The sequence below is a fragment of the Spodoptera frugiperda genome, chromosome 6 (genome assembly GCF_023101765.2).
Source record: "Spodoptera frugiperda isolate SF20-4 chromosome 6, AGI-APGP_CSIRO_Sfru_2.0, whole genome shotgun sequence".
NCBI classification, from domain to species: Eukaryota; Metazoa; Arthropoda; class Insecta; order Lepidoptera; family Noctuidae; genus Spodoptera; species Spodoptera frugiperda.
This window is the reverse complement of record NC_064217.1, coordinates 11,744,019-11,763,945: the sequence shown is the minus strand read 5'-3', so window position 1 is coordinate 11,763,945 and position 19,927 is coordinate 11,744,019. Positions and strand designations below refer to the sequence as shown.

Sequence of the window (19,927 nt, the reverse complement as noted above, 5' to 3'; positions counted from 1 at the left end):
ACGTGAGTCTATACAAGACATCGATGCCACCGGCTGGAGGCGCTTTTTATAATACTCAATTATCTTATTTACTTTATCTCTCAAGTTTTACTCATCAGCTCCCGCTACGCTATCGAACATACAACAAGAACAACGTGCATTACGATGCAAAAATTCACCAAGATTGGTCCCATCTTAACATTTTATTTTTAACATCTCCCTATCTTATATAAAAAACAACATTAACAATGTAAAAATTCAGTAAACTTGGACATTTTATTATTAACATTTACAATTTATTTACAGAGTCAAAATTCCTCGTGTCTTTATCCCGCCCAGTTGTTGGTGTCAAACGGTGACCTGATGCTGGTCATAAGCTATGTACTGGATCTCCCTCTTGTCCTCCCTCACGTAGACCACGTTGTGCACCAGAAACAGCAGGTAGATGTTCAACCCTGAGAAAAAGTACCATAGGTTACATCATCAGGTATTTCTTCGCGCAGGTGCCGAAAGAGGCGGCGAATGGACTACATTTATAACAGAGACTAGGCAGCAGTCTTACTTCTCTAATAAACTGGAACCTTTCCCAATCTACTAGCTAAGTGTGAGTATGTATGTATCGTCACGCCTTTTGTCTCTGAATGGATGGGCAGAGGTGTACATTACGGCAGAAATGCCACTATACAATGTACATTGTACACCCACTTTTCACAATTTGTGTTATACGAGTATATAAGACCCATGAAATAGGGGGTGGCCCTATTACTATAGGTATACTGGGCACAATTCCAGACTCTGTGTTACCACTGTGAAGATTCAAAAACCCGAAAAAGGCCCAATGATAAGTGTTGGTATTACAGCAAAAGCAAACCCTTTTAAACCTTCAATCAATGAATTGAATTATCATCGCCATAGGAGTATCTAGTGTTGATTCCATACTAGCAAAACAGAGAAAACAGATGTTTTGGAAATTTCGAAATTGAAAGAGACATGTCAGCGGAGGCTTATTATTAATTACAAGTCAATTAATAAAGATTATTTTAACTATAGGTAATATAGACTACAATGAACACGTACCTACATAGAACAGATAGACAGCATTCTTCCTGTGTGCTGTATAGTCGTAAAATGGTAGGTCTGCCAGTAATGTCATCAACTGCGAAATCGTCGCGAAGTAGAAGTATATCTTCAGTAGCAATTTGTTTTTCTGAAATAAAAAACAAATTAATCACACTAATATTATAAATGTGAACGTTTGTTTGTTTGGATGTTTGTCGGTCAATCGCGCTGAAACTACTGAACGGATTTTGATGAAATTTGGTATACAGACAGTGTATGAGCCGTCTTGGGTGATAGAATATTTTTTATCCCACGGGAACTCGAACGAAGCCGCTGGCAGAAGCTAGTATTTATTAAAAATAAATGGATACTGCTTTCATAGCGCCTGACATACAAGTCATAGCTACGTTCTTTCAAAACTATGATTTGTTATTAACACCCAATACCATATTTTTAAATAAATTTTGCAATCCAATATTAGCCTATAAAGATTTATTTTAAATTAGCCTTTCACCATTTAAATTAATTGAATTAATGTTATTTCAGGAGTTCCTCAGGGCACTAGGCAACTCGTCAAAAGCGTTCGACTCACTCTATGTGCTCCGATTAGCAAGACCACTGTTAGAACAATGTCTGCTAATGCTGCAGCTACTATCACAGGAAGGTGCACTGCTGGGTCACTGTAGCGCATCTCTCCTCGAGGCTTGTCACTCGTCAGCTCATCTACCATCTCATACATCAGCATTGGAAAAGCCACTAGGGCTAGAGTCTGAAAAAATAATCCAATGCGAATATTTAAAAAAATACACATTAACTTGGATGTGTGTGTGAGATCAATAGTATTTTTTTTACTAGTTAGAAGAAACCTTTACTCAACAGCAGATTTCCGTCTGTCTGTCTTTTTGTTCTGGCTAATCTCTGAAATGGTTCTACTGATTTTGAGGGGACTTTTATTGGCAATTAGTTGATGTACTAAGGAGTAACTTAGGCTAGTTTCATTAAAAAAAAAAAAAAAGAAAAACCAGAAGTCATTGCTCTACGCGGACGAAGTTGCGGGCAACAGCTAGTATTCCTGATGAAGCAATCTACCAAGAAATTGTTGCTTTCTAAAGAGCTGTATGAAAACGAATGCTAAATAACAATTAGCATTGAAACAGTAACTAAGTGACTACACACTCTCAAATCTGATAATTACAGTGACCTGTTTAAACATTCTGTCAAAATTAGTTTCCCAATGGTTACCTAATAGCAAGTAGCTTAAGAAAACCAGCCTTTAATAGTAATTACGATCTGATATGATTTAAATGAAACTACAAGTAGTACTCTTCCACAGAAGTATAATACTTTTTTGGCCTGGGCCTATTTCGCTCACTTTTCGTATAGGTATCGTCAACCAAAATGATAACAAATATGTGGTTTAAATTAAGTCATAAGAGGTTTCTCCATATGGTACAATTAGGTCAAAAGGAAATCTTATCTTATTGAAAAGCTAATAAGTTCTACTATCTACTATCAATACTACAATCTATTATATATTTTTTATCGACTTACGAGATCAGCATATCCAAAAACAGCTATAGGGGAAAGTGGGGTAATTGGGAACACTTAACTTTAAAGGCAAAAAACACAGTATTTTCTTTTAAAAAAGGAATCAACTTTTATTAAAACTTAAACATTATTTATCTGTCTGCTTATAACAGAAAAAATATTTTTTAATAATCAACTTTTTATTAGAAATATTAGCAAAAATAAAAAACATTGCCGTTCCTATTTACCCGACACCCTATGGGGTAATTGAGATCAGCCCGTGGAGCAAATGAAAACAGTATTTAGAAGTGGTAATTAGAAATGGGCTAGTTAAAAATGGCACAGAGAACAGTTATAAATAACTAAAAAAATATTTTTGCGACACATATCACACACGTAACCTTCGCTGGTCTCTCTGGAAGTGCATTGCACATGTGCCCAAAGCTTTATCGTGGTCATGTGAATTTGATATTTGAACTGGTGGTGTCTGGTTCAGTCTGGCAGCATCAACGTCTCGCCTCATCTAAAAAAATTGTATTGTAATAAAAATATAAAAACAAATTGTAAATTTGTTCGTTCCCAATTACCCGCCACCCACCGTTCCTAATTACCCGCAGTCGACAATTTGAATAAAAATGGTCGCGACCTTCGATAGCGTTTTAAGTGAATCCTATAACACGTAAAATTTTAAAACTGATTATCCATGAAATAAACTTACGAAATATGGTGTCATTGTACTCACAAATATGACATTTGCATCTAATGTATGAAAACACAAAATTTATAACAAAAATGCAATAAAAACATTTTGACTCACCGTGTCAAGATGGGTGCATCCTCCAGCTCCCACTGTTGCTTGCGCACTTAGGGGCGGGGAAAGAATACCTCGAATAGCCGCGAGACGGGATACGGGGAGGGGAAGTGGGACTTATCAACGTGTTCCCAATTACCCGCCGTTCTCAATTACCCTACCTTCCCCTACCTACATAGGTAGGTATACAGAAGCAGCATTTCCTCACTACTGGTATCTTAGGACACTTGAAATCGCACAATTTCTTCATTTTTAGTACACATTTACACACATTTCATATCAAACCTTGCGTCTGACTGGACTTGAGCGAGTTTAACCAAAATTGCATCCTCTTAACACTCCTTTATAAGATATTTCCGCTACTTAAAGATATATTCATTGTCACTTGCCATAGTATTAACTAGCTGTCCATTGCTGTTTTATAAAGAACGTGTTTCTGTATATCAATGTGTAAGTCTTCAATGTATGCTTTAAAATGAATCTTTTTGCAATTGTCGTTGTTTTTATGTTGCTTGGTACAGAGTTTTGTATCGTTTTCTTGGTTTTCATTAATTTATAAATTAATCTTTGCGTTGCATTGCATGCGTCAAGTTTGTGATTATATTTTTTCTGAACTTTTTTCAATAAACTTCAATTCAAACTTGTAAATAAATATTACTTTTACTCGAGTTAAATAATAAGTAATATTACATAATGTTATGATAAGACATTTAACATGTTTAAGATGCATCCAGTGGCGCCATCTAGTTTGCTGCTCAGGAACAAACACTAGAAATGTTACTTTTTTAACTATTAAGAATCCAAAATAGATTGTGAGTCCCAGTTGTGGCTCAACTATTGTCGAGTACCATCGAACAATTTCGTGAGGAGACGTATACTCTTATTAACTGATATCATAATTTTTTTTGGAAAATGTAAGTATTAGCTGATTGTTTAATGAGTGTGATTAACCTCTAAGTTTTAATAGTGAATGAGTGCACTAAACCAAAATTTCCTGTGCTAATAGATATCCTGTGGAGGAAGAGTCGATCAAGCTTGCAGTGCCGTGTCACGGCTCGCTTCTACAACGAGACGGCTAAACAAGATAATAATGCCCTAGGGCTGGTAGCCATAACTTTTTTCTTTTAAAATATTGTGGTCCCAAACTAGGAATGTCTTCTGTGCTGTGGGTGCAAACAAACATACAAATCTACATAACACCCAGATCCAGAACAACAATTTGTTGATCACATAAAGACTCTCACTCATCAACTCGTCAGTCATCACTCTTAATGCTTAAATCTCTTTTCTAGGGCATATAGATACATAAATCTGCTTAGTCCTAACTTCTTTCCACCAGCCTGGAGTCAGCGCTTACTGTTAACCAGTATCAGCTAAATAAATTAAAATTATTTATACTTACTTTAAACTGTTTAATATTGTCCATGGACTTATTAACAAAACAAAATATTTATGACTGAATAGGACACTAAAGAACACATTAAAAAATAAAGGATAAAAATCCATGCGTCCCATAAATATTTCAAAATCATATGCAAAAATAATAAAACAGAATCACTAAATCGCAACAATAGACAAATATTGCCAACCCTGCAATCAGTCCAGCTAACTCAGTCGCCATTCTGCGCTCTTCGTGGTCCATAACGTTGCATTTAGGAGTAGCACCATTTATCGTATAAAAGGGACCATGTTTATTTATATGTGTTTGTGAATACACCGTGACAATGTTGATAGAAATACCGGAGCTAAGGCGATGCTGCTGTTGCCTGCCTTTACGACGAGGCATCCTTATATTTGGATACATTAGCCTGGTTAGTACTTCTATACCCCACTTGTATCTCTCCTGTCTCTTCTTTAACACGTTTATGGACAGTAACGATCACAGGCTCGATAGCTAATAGTGATACAACAGTATGCCTGTCGAACGTATCAGTTTTTACTTGCATAAAATCAGCACGCCACACGACGACTGATTTTTCATACTATCGTAAAGATCGTGTTGTACTGTCACTACAGGTATAGTTACAACTTTTGTACTGTCACTACATTATTTTACACACTTTTCATTATGTGACACTACGCCTGTGGACAATGTATGAAAAAAAGTTGTGTCTCAGTAGTTGCAACCTGTGAGATAGTATTGTCCATGAATGTATTAAGTAAATTTTGTCCAGGATTTACATTCCCATAATAAATCTTTATTTGCTTAGAATGTAGGTACATAGGAATAGGATGGTAAATTACATTTTGAATGATCCATATTATACAATCGACCTTGTTGGCTTGCAAATTATTATTGAATTGGTTTAACGGTTTTAGTATTAGTTTATTATTATAAATGTGATCATGATTCCTAGAATGAGAAGACTAACAAAGAATGATACATATGTTATTTTATTTAACCTTTATGCATCCTGTTGAGTCACTTAATCTTATGCTCTGTGTTATAATATTAGATTGCCACCAAATCTCATTCTTCTCAGGAAATCTTTCGCATTTCATGACAATTTATTATTATTATTCATCTCTTACTTTCAGTTCCTGACGATATTGTTCGGGACCCTGCAGATAATACTATGTGTGTTCTACCACAACATGAAGAGCTCGTTCGCGACCACCGCGGCCCTGTACCGGGGCGTGATCATGGAAGTGCAGCTTTGCATTGTCTTCCTACTGTATACCCTGGACATAGTGTTCCATATCGTCCTCATTGTTGGTGCTCATATGGTTTGTTTTATTTTGATTTTTAGCATTACGTATTAAAACATTTTTTTCATTGCCAACTTTTAGATTAGGTAACCTAATTTATTTATTTTTATACAGTACTGGTCTTTTTTCGGTCTTTCGAAAATTTCTCAGTCACGGAGCCCAGAATTGTGCCTAGTATATGGCAATAGGCCCACTATTACATGGGACTTATAATACAAATGGTGAAAAGTGGGTGTACATTGTATAACGGCATAATGTGCCGTAATGTGCACCTCTGCCTACCCCTTCGAGGGTTAAAAGGTGTGACGTTTTGTTTAGGTTAATATTGAACCATTTTATGGAACCATTGAAGGGTTTTAAGGACGAGCAATATCTAACATTTTGCTTAATTTACGCCATCTAGCGAGTACGCGAAACCTCATGATTCTCACAAATGGCATGTAATAGAGGACACGAAACACATTGCCATAATCGAACACAATGAGAATTACCAAAGCGCTCACCAGATGGCACTAGCGTACCGGGAGTTGTTCAACCACTGCAGTTACGTCAAAAATTTAATAACCAATGGTTTGACCTTAGTTAACACTATAGATAAAATCTTTGGTAGTTTTCATAGTTTTTCAAAGATGGGTAAAGAAAACGTGTGCGACAGATTCGAAGATGGGAAGACGAGATAAAGGCGACAGCAGGAAAGCTATGGACAAGGAGAGCTCTGAACCGAGTAGAGTGGAAGGAAATGGAGGAGGCCTTTGCCAGAGTTGGGCAAACAGATGAAGATACAATGTCATCGACTCAGTTGAGGCGAAAAACTAAATTTAATTGACAAAAAAAACTGTTTTTGTTTTTCTTTATCTGAATAAAGGCTATTATTATTATAGTTTCTAGATGGGTGCTGAGTAGTAGTCTAGTTTCTTTTCCTTTTTAGATGGGTTGAATTAGGTATTATTACTGAATAGCATAATAATAAGATTCATATCTGCCAATGGCCTCATAGCCAAAAGCCTCGACCAACGTACATCTGTGTAGATTAACGTTAAATGGTTTGGTCAAGGGCCTGATGCAGAAAGCAGTACTTCTGGACACGGCGTATTGCCCAGAAATTCCTCTCTCTTGAGTCCTGACCATTGTAGCTTGGACCATACTCCTGCTACCGGTCGGCACCTACTTTTATAGTTTTAAATATTATTTGATGTAGTATTTAAAATGTAATTTTAAATTTATTTATTTTATTTGAATAGAACGGTACAAACCAATGACACTATTCAACACCTTACAAAAATTAAAAAATATAAAATTCAGAAAATTAATATAAATATTAATTATTAAATATTCATTCATCCATCTCTTTCGCAAAACTTCAAACATTCCGCCAAAAATAATCTTCTTTCACTCGATAACACGTCACACTATGGATTTGAATCCAGGAATTGGAACTAAATATATGGATAGTATACAGATCAAGGCGACTAAAATATTAAACAACTGGTATGTAAACTTTCCAGAAGAGACGCAGTCTACTCCGAGTGTACTACTACTATGAGCTGACGACGATGGTGGCCACGTTCGTCGTGGTGCTGATCACATACATCGACCTCGACAGGTACCCGCGCTGGAACTTCATCCTCACAGAATTCTCTCTGGCTTTTACTGGATTCGGTGAGTTCTTAACTTAGCATAGAAAAATATTATTATGAAATACTTATTGACGACATGGTCTGACATAATAAGAGATATTAGGTAATAATTGAATGTATGCAAAATATATCCCATTACAAACATCTTAACGAAATAATGTTAAAACATGATTGCTAAGATTTGGCCATTGGCCAACTTCGTTTCGTCACCAATGATTTTCCCTGTTTTCCTGCTTTTCTCTTGAACAACACAACAATTTTCTTTGCTATAAACCTCACGGAGCCCGAGACGTTTCTAACGAATGGAAGCGTTCGTTAGAAACGGGTGTGTTCTAGAGTTTTAGCGCCAGGAAGGAACCCTCGACTTATTTTTATATTATAGATAATGCGTGAAATATCATTAAAGTATTTGCCAAATGGCTTATATTTTGGGAACAGGAAAACCAGCCGCTCCAATCGGAGCGCCAGCTGAGGAAACATCAGAAAACCGTCACTTTGATGACGCGAAGCGACAAAAACGAAAATACCAAAACAAAAAGGAAAATCTAAAACGCTTAAAATTACTATTAGGTACTAGTTCTGATAGCTTACCCACCCGCTGCATCATGCTGCAGCAACGGCGAGAATATATTAAAAGAAAACAATAGAAAATACATTGTATCTTACGCCGATCTGCGTTCCAGCACACGACCGATTAAAGCTGCCTGTCCACTAAAGAGGAGCAGTGATTTTGTGCAATGCTATTGGTGAATCTGTTTCTCCGCTGAGATATCTCTCTCCGCTTCGGTGGACAATCAGCCTAACGAGATGCTATTGCTGTCACTCAACTAACAAAATACCGAAGTAACGAGTCAACTAACCTGAAAGCCATTGGATGATCTTCGCCCCTCAAAAAAAATCCTGAACTAACCTAAGAAACCGTTGAACAGTGTTACAGGTGTACCTGGTACTCCTCGTGCGAAGCGAGCTGAACAAGGACCGGTACCAGGAAGGGACCTCCAGCTACATCAACCACGTCGCTGAGGTCTTCATAGACCCTCCACTCAGACGGCAATGGAGAACTGATCTCTAGATATAATAAACTTATAGATAGTTTCTAATCTATTTTTCATTAACTTTAAATATTTGTAACTACCATACTCAGAGACATTTAATGATTACTTAAACGATTCCTTAGTAATGATTTTGTATCGAAAACAATTGCTAAGGACTGGGTTATGTAATCATTAAACTACTCTGAGTATGACGATAAAACTTTCTCTGGGGCCGTATTATGAACTTTTAAACATCCATGCAAGTTCCAGGCAATTCACTTCACGCCCGTAAACTGCCTGGCTAAATTTCATATTATGACATACATTTATTAGGCCGCCTTCTGAATTGTTCACTTGGTCTATGGCTGGTTTGTAATGTTTGCCGGCGACGTTCGGAAGTATACATTTTTATTTTCGGTAAGTTACGGTTTTCTTTTAGTATTGAAACATAAGATAATATATTTCCAAAACAGAATATATCATAAAACAATACGTACAAAACATAGTGAAATATAAATCAAATAATATTGACCTTGGATAATAATTTAAATTGGACTTGTACGTTATGTGATATAGATATAGTTTTCGAACGCAGCTTGTACACTGCAGTTGATTCAACTCAACGAGAGGCGGGAATTACAAGTGGTTGGTGGCATTGTATGTGCTTTGTTCAAAGTACGAAATAATGGCGTAAGTACTCTTTAAAATGAATTCGTGCAATTTCATAGGTAAAATTGACGAATACAATCCTTTTAAACGGCTTTTAATTCTTACCTACTTATTTAGTTCAACTTCGGAAAGTGGACCTTCAAATCGTCGTCAACGGGTAACAAATACCCAACTGGAAGTGTAGTGGGAGTTCCTCAACACAAATAAGGAGGTGCGTTGGGGTACAACAAGAGCGCTCATGCTCGAAAGCATACCTACAAGGAGAATGTGGGAAAATATTTCCGAGCATTTGAATGCGTAAGGCGAAGGCGCTGTGAAGAGTTGGAAGGAATTGTGTACTGTGAGGAATGATCATCATTATCATTTAATTCTACTTGTACATTGAAAATGAAACAAAAAAAAATTACGTTTGTATCGATACAAATGCGCGGCACCGGCGCGTTTAAAAAACGTGGTGTGCATAGGCCATTAGAAGCAGTAGGCACTAACCTTTTAAAAACTAAAAAAGGGACAGGAGGATATATAAATAAAACACCAATATTAGTATAAAATATGTATTATTCATCTTCAATAATTAGGAGAATGTCATCTTAGAATTGTGTAGGGGTCGGGGTACGTATATTTTTTTGGTATCTTTCCCAACTGAGATACCATATTATACAGGCTGAGATGCACGCCACTGTCGAATAACTGATAAAATCGCCTCATCTTCCAAGACTCTTCTGCCAATAGAGTTACTGCGACCAGTCGCAATCGTACAATTTACACAGCGATCCATGTCGTCAATATCCGATTGATAGGCATTAATAGGAAGGTAATTTAGAGATGCAAGTTCCGCCAAAAGTCCTTTATAAAGCCGAGGTCGTGGGGTTAAACAATAAAACATGGAAAATACGTGCGCACTCAGAACGAAACACAACGAACGAGTGTCATCTGTCAATCGGTGACTGACTGATGTCAGACAGAAGTGTTTTAAGAAGTTTAAATCACAGAGTACGTTATACATAAATGATTATTTAGTTTTATAACTTAATTTAAGTTTTGTCGCTTCCTAGATAGAAACAAGGTACCATATTTTGTGATTTCCCTTAGAAAAATATGACGGTTTTTTTAATATACATTTCAACTAGTTAACTGCTGGGCCCAAAAGTCCCCTTCTCCTTTATTTGCAATTTTATTCGGTTGCAACAAGTACTTGCAACAAGTACTTCAATTTTTGTTTTCTTATTTCTATGAGTAGCCGGTGCACCTCTTCCTTGGTAATGCCACGTCACCCACGTGAACATTCATGCCTGAGGTGGTATATTCTCCATTGTAGTTTCGGATTTCGTCAGACAATAAAAGCCTCTTCTGTTGATGTCGATGGGAAGTTTTGGCTGACATCTTCTGGATATTTTTGCAATTGATGTTTTTGATGTTTTTTGCACAGGCATGAGGTTTGCACATCGCAAAGATTCGCACTAAATCTTCTGTACGATATATATCGTATATACGATAATATCGATACCTTTTAACCAATTCACGGTCATCGATCGAGAATGGGTCACATTGTTAGCGTATTTTACGCTGTATGGCCATTTGGCGCCTCGGCTCCTCGTCACTACTTGCCAAAAAATCAAATATTACCAATTTCTCACACATTATGTTAAAAACACTAAATAAAAACCCTAAAACAAACTTTTCAAAACTAAGCAATTCAGTTTAAGCTGCAAGTAAGGCGCTTTTATTGAATTGTTTTGAAAGTCGTAATTTGACAACTAACATGAGAATTGAAACGTCAAAATAGGGTTCATAATACGCGTAAACGCCAGCCAGCCAGCCAAAAGTCGTGCAGAAATCGGTTTGTATTGTCACGTGACCACTGACTGGCTGGCAGTAGTGTTCATAATACGAATTAGCCGGGCAATTCATTTCACGGCGTAAACTGACTGGAAATAAGAGTTCATAATACGGCCCCTGGTGTTATTTAAATTACACTTGTTTGAAACACTTGATATAATTGAAAAAATACTGCACGGTTGGCGCGATGGCTAGGCAACTGGCTGCCGCGTAACGTGTAGCAGGTTCGATTCCCTTACGGAGCTACTCTTTGTGTGATCCACAAATTGTTGTTTCGGGTCTGGGTGTCATGTGTATGTGAACTTGTATGTTTGTAAACGCACCCACGGAACAGGAGAAAATCCTTTTGTGAGGTAACGTTTCAAAAAATGTATTGGCGCCAAGAAGTCTTACCTATGTCTGGTGTATACTAGGCACTAAATTCTTGTACGTATTGGGATTTATCACGAAACTTTTGTTTGGCAAGATTGACGTTGAATACACGTGGTACTTGTTCATTGTGTATCATTAGTATACTCATAAATGTCATACTGGCAGTCACATGTGGCGCAACTTTATTGTTGTCAGCAGTGGCGCAACTTGTAGTGCGACATGTTGCTTAAGTGCTTAGTTGCGACTGCTGCTGAATGTTGTCGAGGGGATATGTGATACGCGACAAACAAGTGTAATGACAAGTCACTCGTCACAATTATATATTGCGAAGTAGAATTCAGTACTATTTTTACCGACTTCACAAAAAGGAGGAGGTACTATGTTCGGCTGTTTGTATGTTTTTTTTTTTTTTTTTGTATGTTTGTTCATCGAATACTCCGTCAATTGTCGACGGATTTTCAAAATTATTTTTTTGTTCGAAAGTAGATAGTTCTGAGGTGGTCCCATTGTCACCAAGTTAGGATCTGATGATGGGATCTTAGAGAAATCGAGGGAACTCCTCAAATATTATAGGGAACTATATAGTGATTTTGGTATATTCATCTAGAATTGAAGCATTTACAGTCAAAAAGTAACCTTTGAAGAGGTGGAACTGATGAAGAAGACCAGAAATGGCCAATGGAACTTCATATTCACATAGAAATCACAATAAAGTTATACTCCGTCAATTGTCGACGGATTTTCAAAATTCTTTTTTTGTTCGAAAGTAGATAGTTCTGAGGTGGTCCCATTGTCACCAAGTTAGGATCTGATGATGGGATCTTAGAGAAATCGAGGGAACTCCTCAAATAGTATAAGGAACTATATAGTGATTTTGGTATATTTATCTAGAATTGAAGCATTTGGTCAAAAAGTAACCTTTGAAGAGGTGGAACTGATGAAGAAGACCAGAAATGGCCAATGGAACTTCATACTCACATAGAAATCACAATAAAGTTAATTAAGTGACTGTGACAATACAAATAAATAAAGTAGTTATTGAGATAGAGAATTTTAACCGACTTTTTTAACCACTAAAAAGTGTGAAATAAAATACTTTTTACAAAAAAATAAACCGACTTCACTAAAAAAGTTAAAAATAACTTTAATTTCGGAAGTCGGTGTAACAAACAAATAATACCGAGAAACACCGACTTCCGAAATTAAAGTTATTTTTAACTTTTTTAGTGAAGTCGGTTTTTGAAAGGCAAGAACATACTGACGCTGAAGACATATTTTTAGGACGAGGTAAAATGTACTTGGAATTTCCCCGTATAAAACGGGGAGATTCCGAGTACTGGCATACTTGACAGAAATCCAAAAAATGTATTTGACACATTTATTGTTGACATACAACAGTTGTAGAATATAAAGTACTAGCGGACCCGACAGACGTCCTGTCTACACGTCTTTAATTTGAAAATTTGTCGGATCCAATGTAAAACATTCCAAAATCAACAACTACTAATAAATTCAAAATTATTAAAAAAAAACATTGTCCAGCGGACAAAATTGTGAATCTAAACCATTCTCAGATCCCCTTGAACACACACAAAAAATTTCATCAAAATCGGTCCAGTCGTTTAAGAGAAGTTCAGTGACATACACACTTACAGAAGAATTATATATATAAAGATTTATTTATATTGTATATGTACAAAGCTAAAAATAGTTACCTACAAAAATATAAATTATTCTTATGGTAGTAATTACATAAGTATTATATTAATTAATTCAAGGAAAGTCACGTCACAATAATAGTTTACATCACACAGTCGTTGTTTTTGGGTCCTCATTGTAACTGTACTTCAGTATTAGTTTCTTGATCAAGCGCAGCAGCAGAATTTCAAGACCTGTGAAGGAAATAAAGAATATTAAGTTATGGTTAAAATCCTACAAATTTTTATGGGCGGAAAGCGCCTAATGTGTTAACGATTACCTGATGGTAAGCAATGGACGCCACCTATGGATAACCGTAACACCAGAGGAGTTGTATGTATTTTACCGGCCTTTTGAAGGTGAGGGTTGAAGAAGATTAGGGATGTAAACGATGGTGAAAGGAAGCACGGTTTTCCCACACTATATAATATTATAAAGAGCTATGGCGTTAGTTTTTTTTATGTTAAATGGGCCGACGTTTGGCGGCTATCTCGCCTGATGGTAAGTGACGATGCGGCCTACGATGGGAAAGGCAGAGGTGCACATTACGGCAATTAATGCCATTGTACAAAGTACCCCCACTTTTCACCTATTGTGTTATATTTATAAGTCATATGTAATGGCAATATGTTCATATTGCCATATACTGAGAAATTTTCGAAACTCCGAAAAAAACTGAGTAATACTTTGCCCGATCCGGGAATCGAACCCGAGACCCAATGTCCGGCAGTCACCCTAGCAACCACTCGACCAAGGAGGCCGAGCCGAGTCCTTAGGCCCATAGTACCTATATACTACATAATTATAAAACTTTACTATCTATAGTAATAATTATATGGCTACAGATACTTACAAATATCAATAACAGCTAAAGATCCGAATACTAATGCATCAGGTATTCCGAAAAGGTAGACGAAATCAACGAAATGATAGGTTATGTAATTTTCTAGCAGGAAATGTGAATGTTTGTATTCCACGAAGAAGCTGATGGCCACTGCTCCGATGTACAGCATCAGGGTCAGGATACAGTAGCGATAGTAGACGTCGTATAGCTTCGCACTTTTCTGAAAATATAAGGAGATGATGAAATTAGTCCATTATATGTGCCATATAAACTTTTTTTATGGGCATAGGGGGTATACGAGCAGAAGAGACAGAGGGCTTAGTACAAGATTGTTTTTCGTTTAACAATATCGAAACGAAAGCGCGTTCGGCGCTTTGATTGGTTGATTCATTCGAGCCGGCCAATCAGAGTGCCGAACGTGCTCTCGTTTCGTTTTCGCTCTACGTAAAACAAACTCGTACTAAGGAAACTGTTGTCTTAGGAGTATTTCAAGGAATGAGCAGACGAGACAATCATCTGCAAGCTGTCACCTGTCACCGCCTACAAGTCGGAATTTTTTAAAAGTAGTCACACACTATTTAGTTTTCCTGTTTACTATCTCAGAGTAAACCATATGCTCAGAGATTTTCTCAATACATGGGAAACACAACCGTTAAATGAATGACTAACATTAAAAACGAAGAGTAAAAAACCTCATTTTCACTATTTTTAAAAAGAAACATGTTGATATTCGTCAGACTCTTCAGGAAGTTATTTATTCAAACAGATTTTTTTTCGAGGCGAGAGGGAATGACAGACTTCCTGACTAAAATCCACTCCGTTCCTAATCCTGCTTTTCGAGCCGGAAACCCGGTAAACCCGTTAGGTAGTCCGCAGCTCCGTATAATTCAAACTCATGATAGTGATGCCACCAGTTACATGAGCCTATAAGTACTCAACATTTTCGTTTAAGAAATGAACTAATCATTTCTCTTTTCATGCGTGTGACAATTTTAGCCTATGCTGCTAATAAACAGTCCACATGTAGCAATTATGTATGTACATATATTATATGTATAATAGACAGGAAGCTTACACTAATTGTGTAATTAATTAATATTGTTTTTGTCGCGTACATAATTCATTCTGTGGACAGTTTGTTTTAATGTATTATTTCTATAAAACTCTAGAGCTCAGGCAAATTTTAGTTCCACATGTGACCGGTAGAGGCGTTGTAAAATTTGACATACAAAAATGTACATCGTCGCTAGCGACTATCAACAAATACTATTGCTTCAAACGCATGGTAGAGATTTTTTTATGTTACGTGGGCCGACGTTTGGCCGCTATCTCCCCTGATGGTAAGTGATGATGCGGCCTACGATGGAGCACGTCTGCCCATAAGCACCCTATTCACTCGGGCTTTGAAGATACCCAGGTTATGCCCATCAGGAAACACAGACTCCGGCAAGGAGTTCCATTCCCTAGCAGTTCGCACAAGGAAGCTTGAAGCGAAGCGCTTCGTGCGAGTGAGTGGGATATCCACCATGAAACGGTGACGCCTCGCCGATTGTCTTGTGGTTCGATGATGGAAAGGACTAGGAGGAATCAAGTTGTGCAATGTGTGCAAAAAAGAGGTACAGAAGTCATACTGTCTGAGATAATAATTGATTTATTTACTACCACTGACAAAGTTTCCGAAAACCGAAAAAAGTCCAATAACCCGGACCCGGGAATCGAACCCACGACCGCTTGTCCGGTAGTCGCACTTGCAACCTCTCGGCCAACGAGGCAGTGAATAATTAAGTACCATGTTAAATATTTACCTTAAATCCAGCTACGATGAAAGTGACAAGCATCCCTATTTCGACCATTTGTACTACTATGGCAGGAACTTCGAATAGCAGACGATCTCTCTCATTCTCCGCATCTTTGTCGTAGTAGTGGATTATTGTTACCACAGTCACTAGTATTAGAAGACCAGTCCATAACAGGGAAACGATCTGAAAAATTAATAGTTAAAACAATATTAGGACATATCGAGAAGAAACTTCAATGAAAAATCTTTGAGTATAGATGAAGACGCGTGATATTACAGTGCTTTTTTGTCGACCTCGAGTTCGGAAAAGAACAGAACTTAGAACCAAAGGTGCACTTAACACAGCACGAATTAGCTGGTAAACGAGCAGACAGATCACCTAATGGTAAGCAATCGCAGCCGCCCAGGGATACTTGAAACACCAGAGGCGTTACAATTACGTTGCTGGCCTTTTGGGGGTTAGGAATTTAAGGGTTGTTGGAAAATCGGGGATTGGGAAGATTCGGAAGGGAGGTAATTGGGTATTATATTTATAATATTATTATTATATTATATTATTATAAAGCTGAAGAGTTTGTTTGTTTGTTTGTTTGAACGCGTAATCTCCGGAACTACTGGTCCGATTTGAATAATTCTTTTTGTGTTGGATAGTCCATTTATCGAGGAAGGCTATAGGCTATAAAACATCACGCTATGACCAATAGGAGCCGAGCAGAGCGGGTGAAACCGCGCGGAAGTAGCTATATTCTATAATATAATTTAGTTTAGTTAACTTACCAGTCTGATGAATGCCCATGCCAATAAGCAGCGTCTCGTGCTGAACAATGTGCTGTCCTCACCAGCTTTGTTGGAAATGGACATCGGAGGCCTCAGCTTTGGGGAATACATGGCGGAGATTCAAATCAACACTATGCTGATCACGATTAAACTGAAAAGATTTATAATAATTTAAATTAATTATTAATAATAGGAAAATAATTTCATTATGAAAATAATTAATACGGGTTCCAATAAAAAAAGTTGAAGAATTACACGATAAAACTTTTTCTATATTTTTATAATAACTATCGTGAGACATACTAAATTAAATAAAAATCACGGTTTACCCCCGTAAAATTAATGATTGATTTTTAGTTAATTCAATAACTTTTTCTTTCATGTATCAAAAGTAACACTGACTTCATTATATTGCAAACAAAATATATTGAAATTAATATATTTTGTCGTCTTTTTTACTTCCTAAAATTGTACTTAATTATATGAAAGTGAAGACTTCAACACAATAATTAATTTATATTCACAAATCACAAATTAACACAAGACATAAATTCAAAATTCCTTCCGAACCGCTACAGCAGTTTTGGAGATACGCTCTAAAATGCACAACAATTGAAAATGGAAGCTTTTTTACCTCAACAGTTTTGATCGTTAGTACTATATTATTCACTTGATTAGGTACGTCCGTATCTCATATAGTATTTAGCACTACTGTATGAATTAATCGGCCTGAGGTCTATATATTTATATAATTTCTGTTATTTACGTACATATAACGTACTGATAGATGTTGTTATCTCTTAACTTCTTTACATGTTTATTTGTATCTATTTTTGTAGTGTTTTCCAATGAAGATAGGTTGAAAAAATCCATGTTTATGTACAAACATATTTAGTCTAATTAAAAATATAGCTTCTTCTACCTTCTTCCAAGACCTTGCTATGAGTAATGAGTACCCTTACATTACAAAGTTCAATAAGATCGTTAAGAAAGTTGTTTTCGTTGCACCAGATTTCAAGTGTATGCAAACTCGTGCTAGGTAAACGCTCTTATGAATAATTTACCATGGAAGCCGCGATACTATGAAATAAAATGTAAGTATCCTATCACCCAAGTCAGCTCATACCACGTCTGTTTATAGCTAGGTGCTGACATACCTGGCATAACGCGTGCCCTATCTGCCCCTCGGCCAATAGACGGCATGAAGTTATTATGTGGAGAGTAAAGTCGGGCTATAATCACTAGCGGTAGAAACATTATCAATTTGTTTATAATTCTCGCCAGTAGCTGGAACTGGGAGCGTTATTACCTAATTAAAAAGGTCATGTTTGTTTATCACTATTCCGCAATTCATATTCTGCGGTTAAACCCACGTGTTTTCTATGGGCTACGATAATATATTTTTTACTGATCAGCAAACATATTATCAGTACCACATTACTACATTCTTCGAAAAGTTTGATAATATTGGTTAAAACCACTTTTGCTGCATTTTTAATGAAACTCTAGTGAAACATATTATCAAGTACAATTAAATCACGCAGCCTATTTATTAGTAGCGTTGTTAGTCGTGTAATTACTATAAGCCCCGTGTTGGTTTGAAACTAGTCGAGTTACTTGTTTAATAGTTACATAACTAAGCCATAATTTGAAAAATATTTTTTTTTTCTTTGCTTTAATTATGGTCTTCTGGGTTATTTCACTGCGGGGTTTCAAGACTATTCATGTCCCTGAGACGCGTCGGATTACATGAGTTGCAACGATTTTAAAAGAAAGATAGTGTAGGGTAAAGCAAAAAGGAAAAGGTAAAAAGCAAACAGGTACTGTAGGGCTTGTCACAAATAAAAAAATTGCCGTAAAACGTGTTCAAATATGGATGTACGAGATGCCCACTACAAACTACCCACACAACGGCAAAATATTACCTCAGCTGAGACCGTATCTAGCCATTAAATTGGTATTTCCTTCGTCCATTCCTAAACGTAGAGCTATTCTTAGATATGTTGTCGTAACAATCAATGGAACAGCTCGTCATCAGAACATGGAATAACAGTCTTTATTTAGGTAGATCATCATCGAATAAATGAGGACTTAATCAATATTTCCGATATAATGGTAAAAGCGGGAAAATCGCCGCATTGTGTGTCGCGGAAGGCTCCTCATGAATATGAGCCTCTAGCATGGCTTGAAACTAGTCGAGTTCCTCGTGAAACAGTTACGTGAGTAAGCCGATAACATAATAATTAATATTTTCACTATGCATTTGATTTCAGTATTGACTCGCGTATATGACTAGCAAGCAGAAGGTATGTATCTCGAGTTAAAACTGTTGGAAACCAAGTCTTGGTGCCTTCTTTTTTAATCATTGCGTCTACTTCTACATTATTTTGGGATTAAGTTCTATATGTATAAATTATAATAGTGTTCTGGTGGCCCAGTGGTTTAAGAAGCCCGCTTCTTATGCATCAGAATGCTGGTTCGAAACCTTTCAACGGCAAGATGTGTGGGTGAACTGAGGGACTGACTTTATCCGAGTTATACATGTACTCTCTAAGATTATTTAGACACCACTGCCAAATGGTGAAGGAAAATATCGTGAGGAATTCCGGGATTATAAATTCTAATTTTAAATTTAAAATCGCCAACCCGCATTAAGCAAGCGTGGCGATTAATGCTCAAAACCTTCTCCGTGTGAGAAGAGGCCAATGGTCAGCAGTTGCCACTTATAGGTTGATGATGTGTGAAATCATAGTATGGATAACGTCTTGAACACAGTCAAGAATTTGGTGATAGCAGTCAGTAGGAAGGTGATAATTGATAACTAAGGTATAAATTAAGAAATTGGCTCGTACATGGATAAAATGTCTGCCTTATTACATTAGTTCCAGTACAGTAATCCTGCCATGACACAGCAGACGCCTGCGCAAGTGATTGTGGCTTCTTAAGAACACGGATATGACCGGCCATTACTGCGGTAATGGACAAATGGTCTCGTGATCTAATATATTTAGCGTGTCTGTCTGTATACTCGACATGTAGTTGGAATAGGAACAGATTTACTATATGTAGTTTTGGAGGTGTTTTTGTATAGTAAATAGACGTACAATTGAAGTAAAAGATCATTTGTTTCGTAGTTAAATACTGTTATTGTTGATTGTTTTATCTACTGCCATC

The 19,927-nt window shown here is 36.8% G+C and overlaps 3 protein-coding genes across 4 annotated transcripts; 1 reads left to right on the top strand and 2 right to left on the bottom strand.

The window, feature by feature from the left end:
* Positions 1-236: 236 nt before the first annotated feature.
* On the bottom strand, positions 237-3,887 carry LOC118267622 (uncharacterized). The gene is made up of 5 exons (XM_050694591.1): positions 3,547-3,887; positions 2,590-2,617; positions 1,631-1,807; positions 1,057-1,186; positions 237-434 (listed from the first exon to the last, which is right to left on the bottom strand). The coding sequence occupies exons 1-5, from the start codon at positions 3,624-3,626 to the stop codon at positions 328-330; spliced, it is 522 nt and encodes a 173-aa protein (XP_050550548.1). The 5' UTR covers positions 3,627-3,887; the 3' UTR covers positions 237-327.
* A 1,091-nt stretch (positions 3,888-4,978) lies between these two features.
* LOC118267605 (uncharacterized) lies at positions 4,979-9,902 on the top strand. Its single transcript, XM_035581680.2, has 4 exons — positions 4,979-5,187; positions 5,915-6,103; positions 7,591-7,744; positions 8,652-9,902. The coding sequence occupies exons 1-4, from the start codon at positions 5,101-5,103 to the stop codon at positions 8,792-8,794; spliced, it is 573 nt and encodes a 190-aa protein (XP_035437573.1). The 5' UTR covers positions 4,979-5,100; the 3' UTR covers positions 8,795-9,902.
* A 3,098-nt stretch (positions 9,903-13,000) lies between these two features.
* Positions 13,001-17,541, bottom strand: LOC118267545 (uncharacterized). Of its 2 annotated transcripts, none has more exons than XM_035581604.2 (5): positions 17,388-17,541; positions 16,754-16,904; positions 15,984-16,160; positions 14,188-14,398; positions 13,001-13,528 (listed from the first exon to the last, which is right to left on the bottom strand). In XM_035581604.2, exons 2-5 carry the CDS (start codon positions 16,862-16,864, stop codon positions 13,443-13,445), a joined length of 585 nt encoding a protein of 194 aa, XP_035437497.2. In that variant the 5' UTR covers positions 16,865-16,904; positions 17,388-17,541; the 3' UTR covers positions 13,001-13,442. The 2 variants fall into 2 exon arrangements, with proteins under 2 accessions (XP_035437497.2, XP_050550543.1); XM_050694586.1 differs by lacking the exon at positions 17,388-17,541 and adding an exon at positions 17,083-17,369.
* Positions 17,542-19,927: the final 2,386 nt, after the last annotated feature.

Excerpts from the sequence above, each read along its gene's own strand:
- LOC118267622 (XM_050694591.1), bottom strand. The coding sequence starts at position 3,626 with ATGAAGAAATTGTGCGATTTCAAGTGTCCTAAGATACCAGTAGTGAGG. Across the intron at positions 1,808-2,589 it reads TTTTTGGATATGCTGATCTC|ACTCTAGCCCTAGTGGCTTT; the intron begins GTAAGTCGATAA and ends TTATTTTTTCAG. Across the intron at positions 1,187-1,630 it reads TGCTAATCGGAGCACATAGA|AAAAACAAATTGCTACTGAA; the intron begins GTGAGTCGAACG and ends TTTTTATTTCAG.
- LOC118267605 (XM_035581680.2), top strand. The coding sequence starts at position 5,101 with ATGTTGATAGAAATACCGGAGCTAAGGCGATGCTGCTGTTGCCTGCCT. Across the intron at positions 5,188-5,914 it reads TATTTGGATACATTAGCCTG|TTCCTGACGATATTGTTCGG; the intron begins GTTAGTACTTCT and ends TCTTACTTTCAG. Across the intron at positions 7,745-8,651 it reads TCTGGCTTTTACTGGATTCG|TGTTACAGGTGTACCTGGTA; the intron begins GTGAGTTCTTAA and ends ACCGTTGAACAG.
- LOC118267545 (XM_035581604.2), bottom strand. The coding sequence starts at position 16,864 with ATGTATTCCCCAAAGCTGAGGCCTCCGATGTCCATTTCCAACAAAGCT. Across the intron at positions 16,161-16,753 it reads CATGGGCATTCATCAGACTG|ATCGTTTCCCTGTTATGGAC; the intron begins GTAAGTTAACTA and ends TTAATTTTTCAG. Across the intron at positions 13,529-14,187 it reads TTTAGCTGTTATTGATATTT|GTCTTGAAATTCTGCTGCTG; the intron begins GTAAGTATCTGT and ends TTTCCTTCACAG.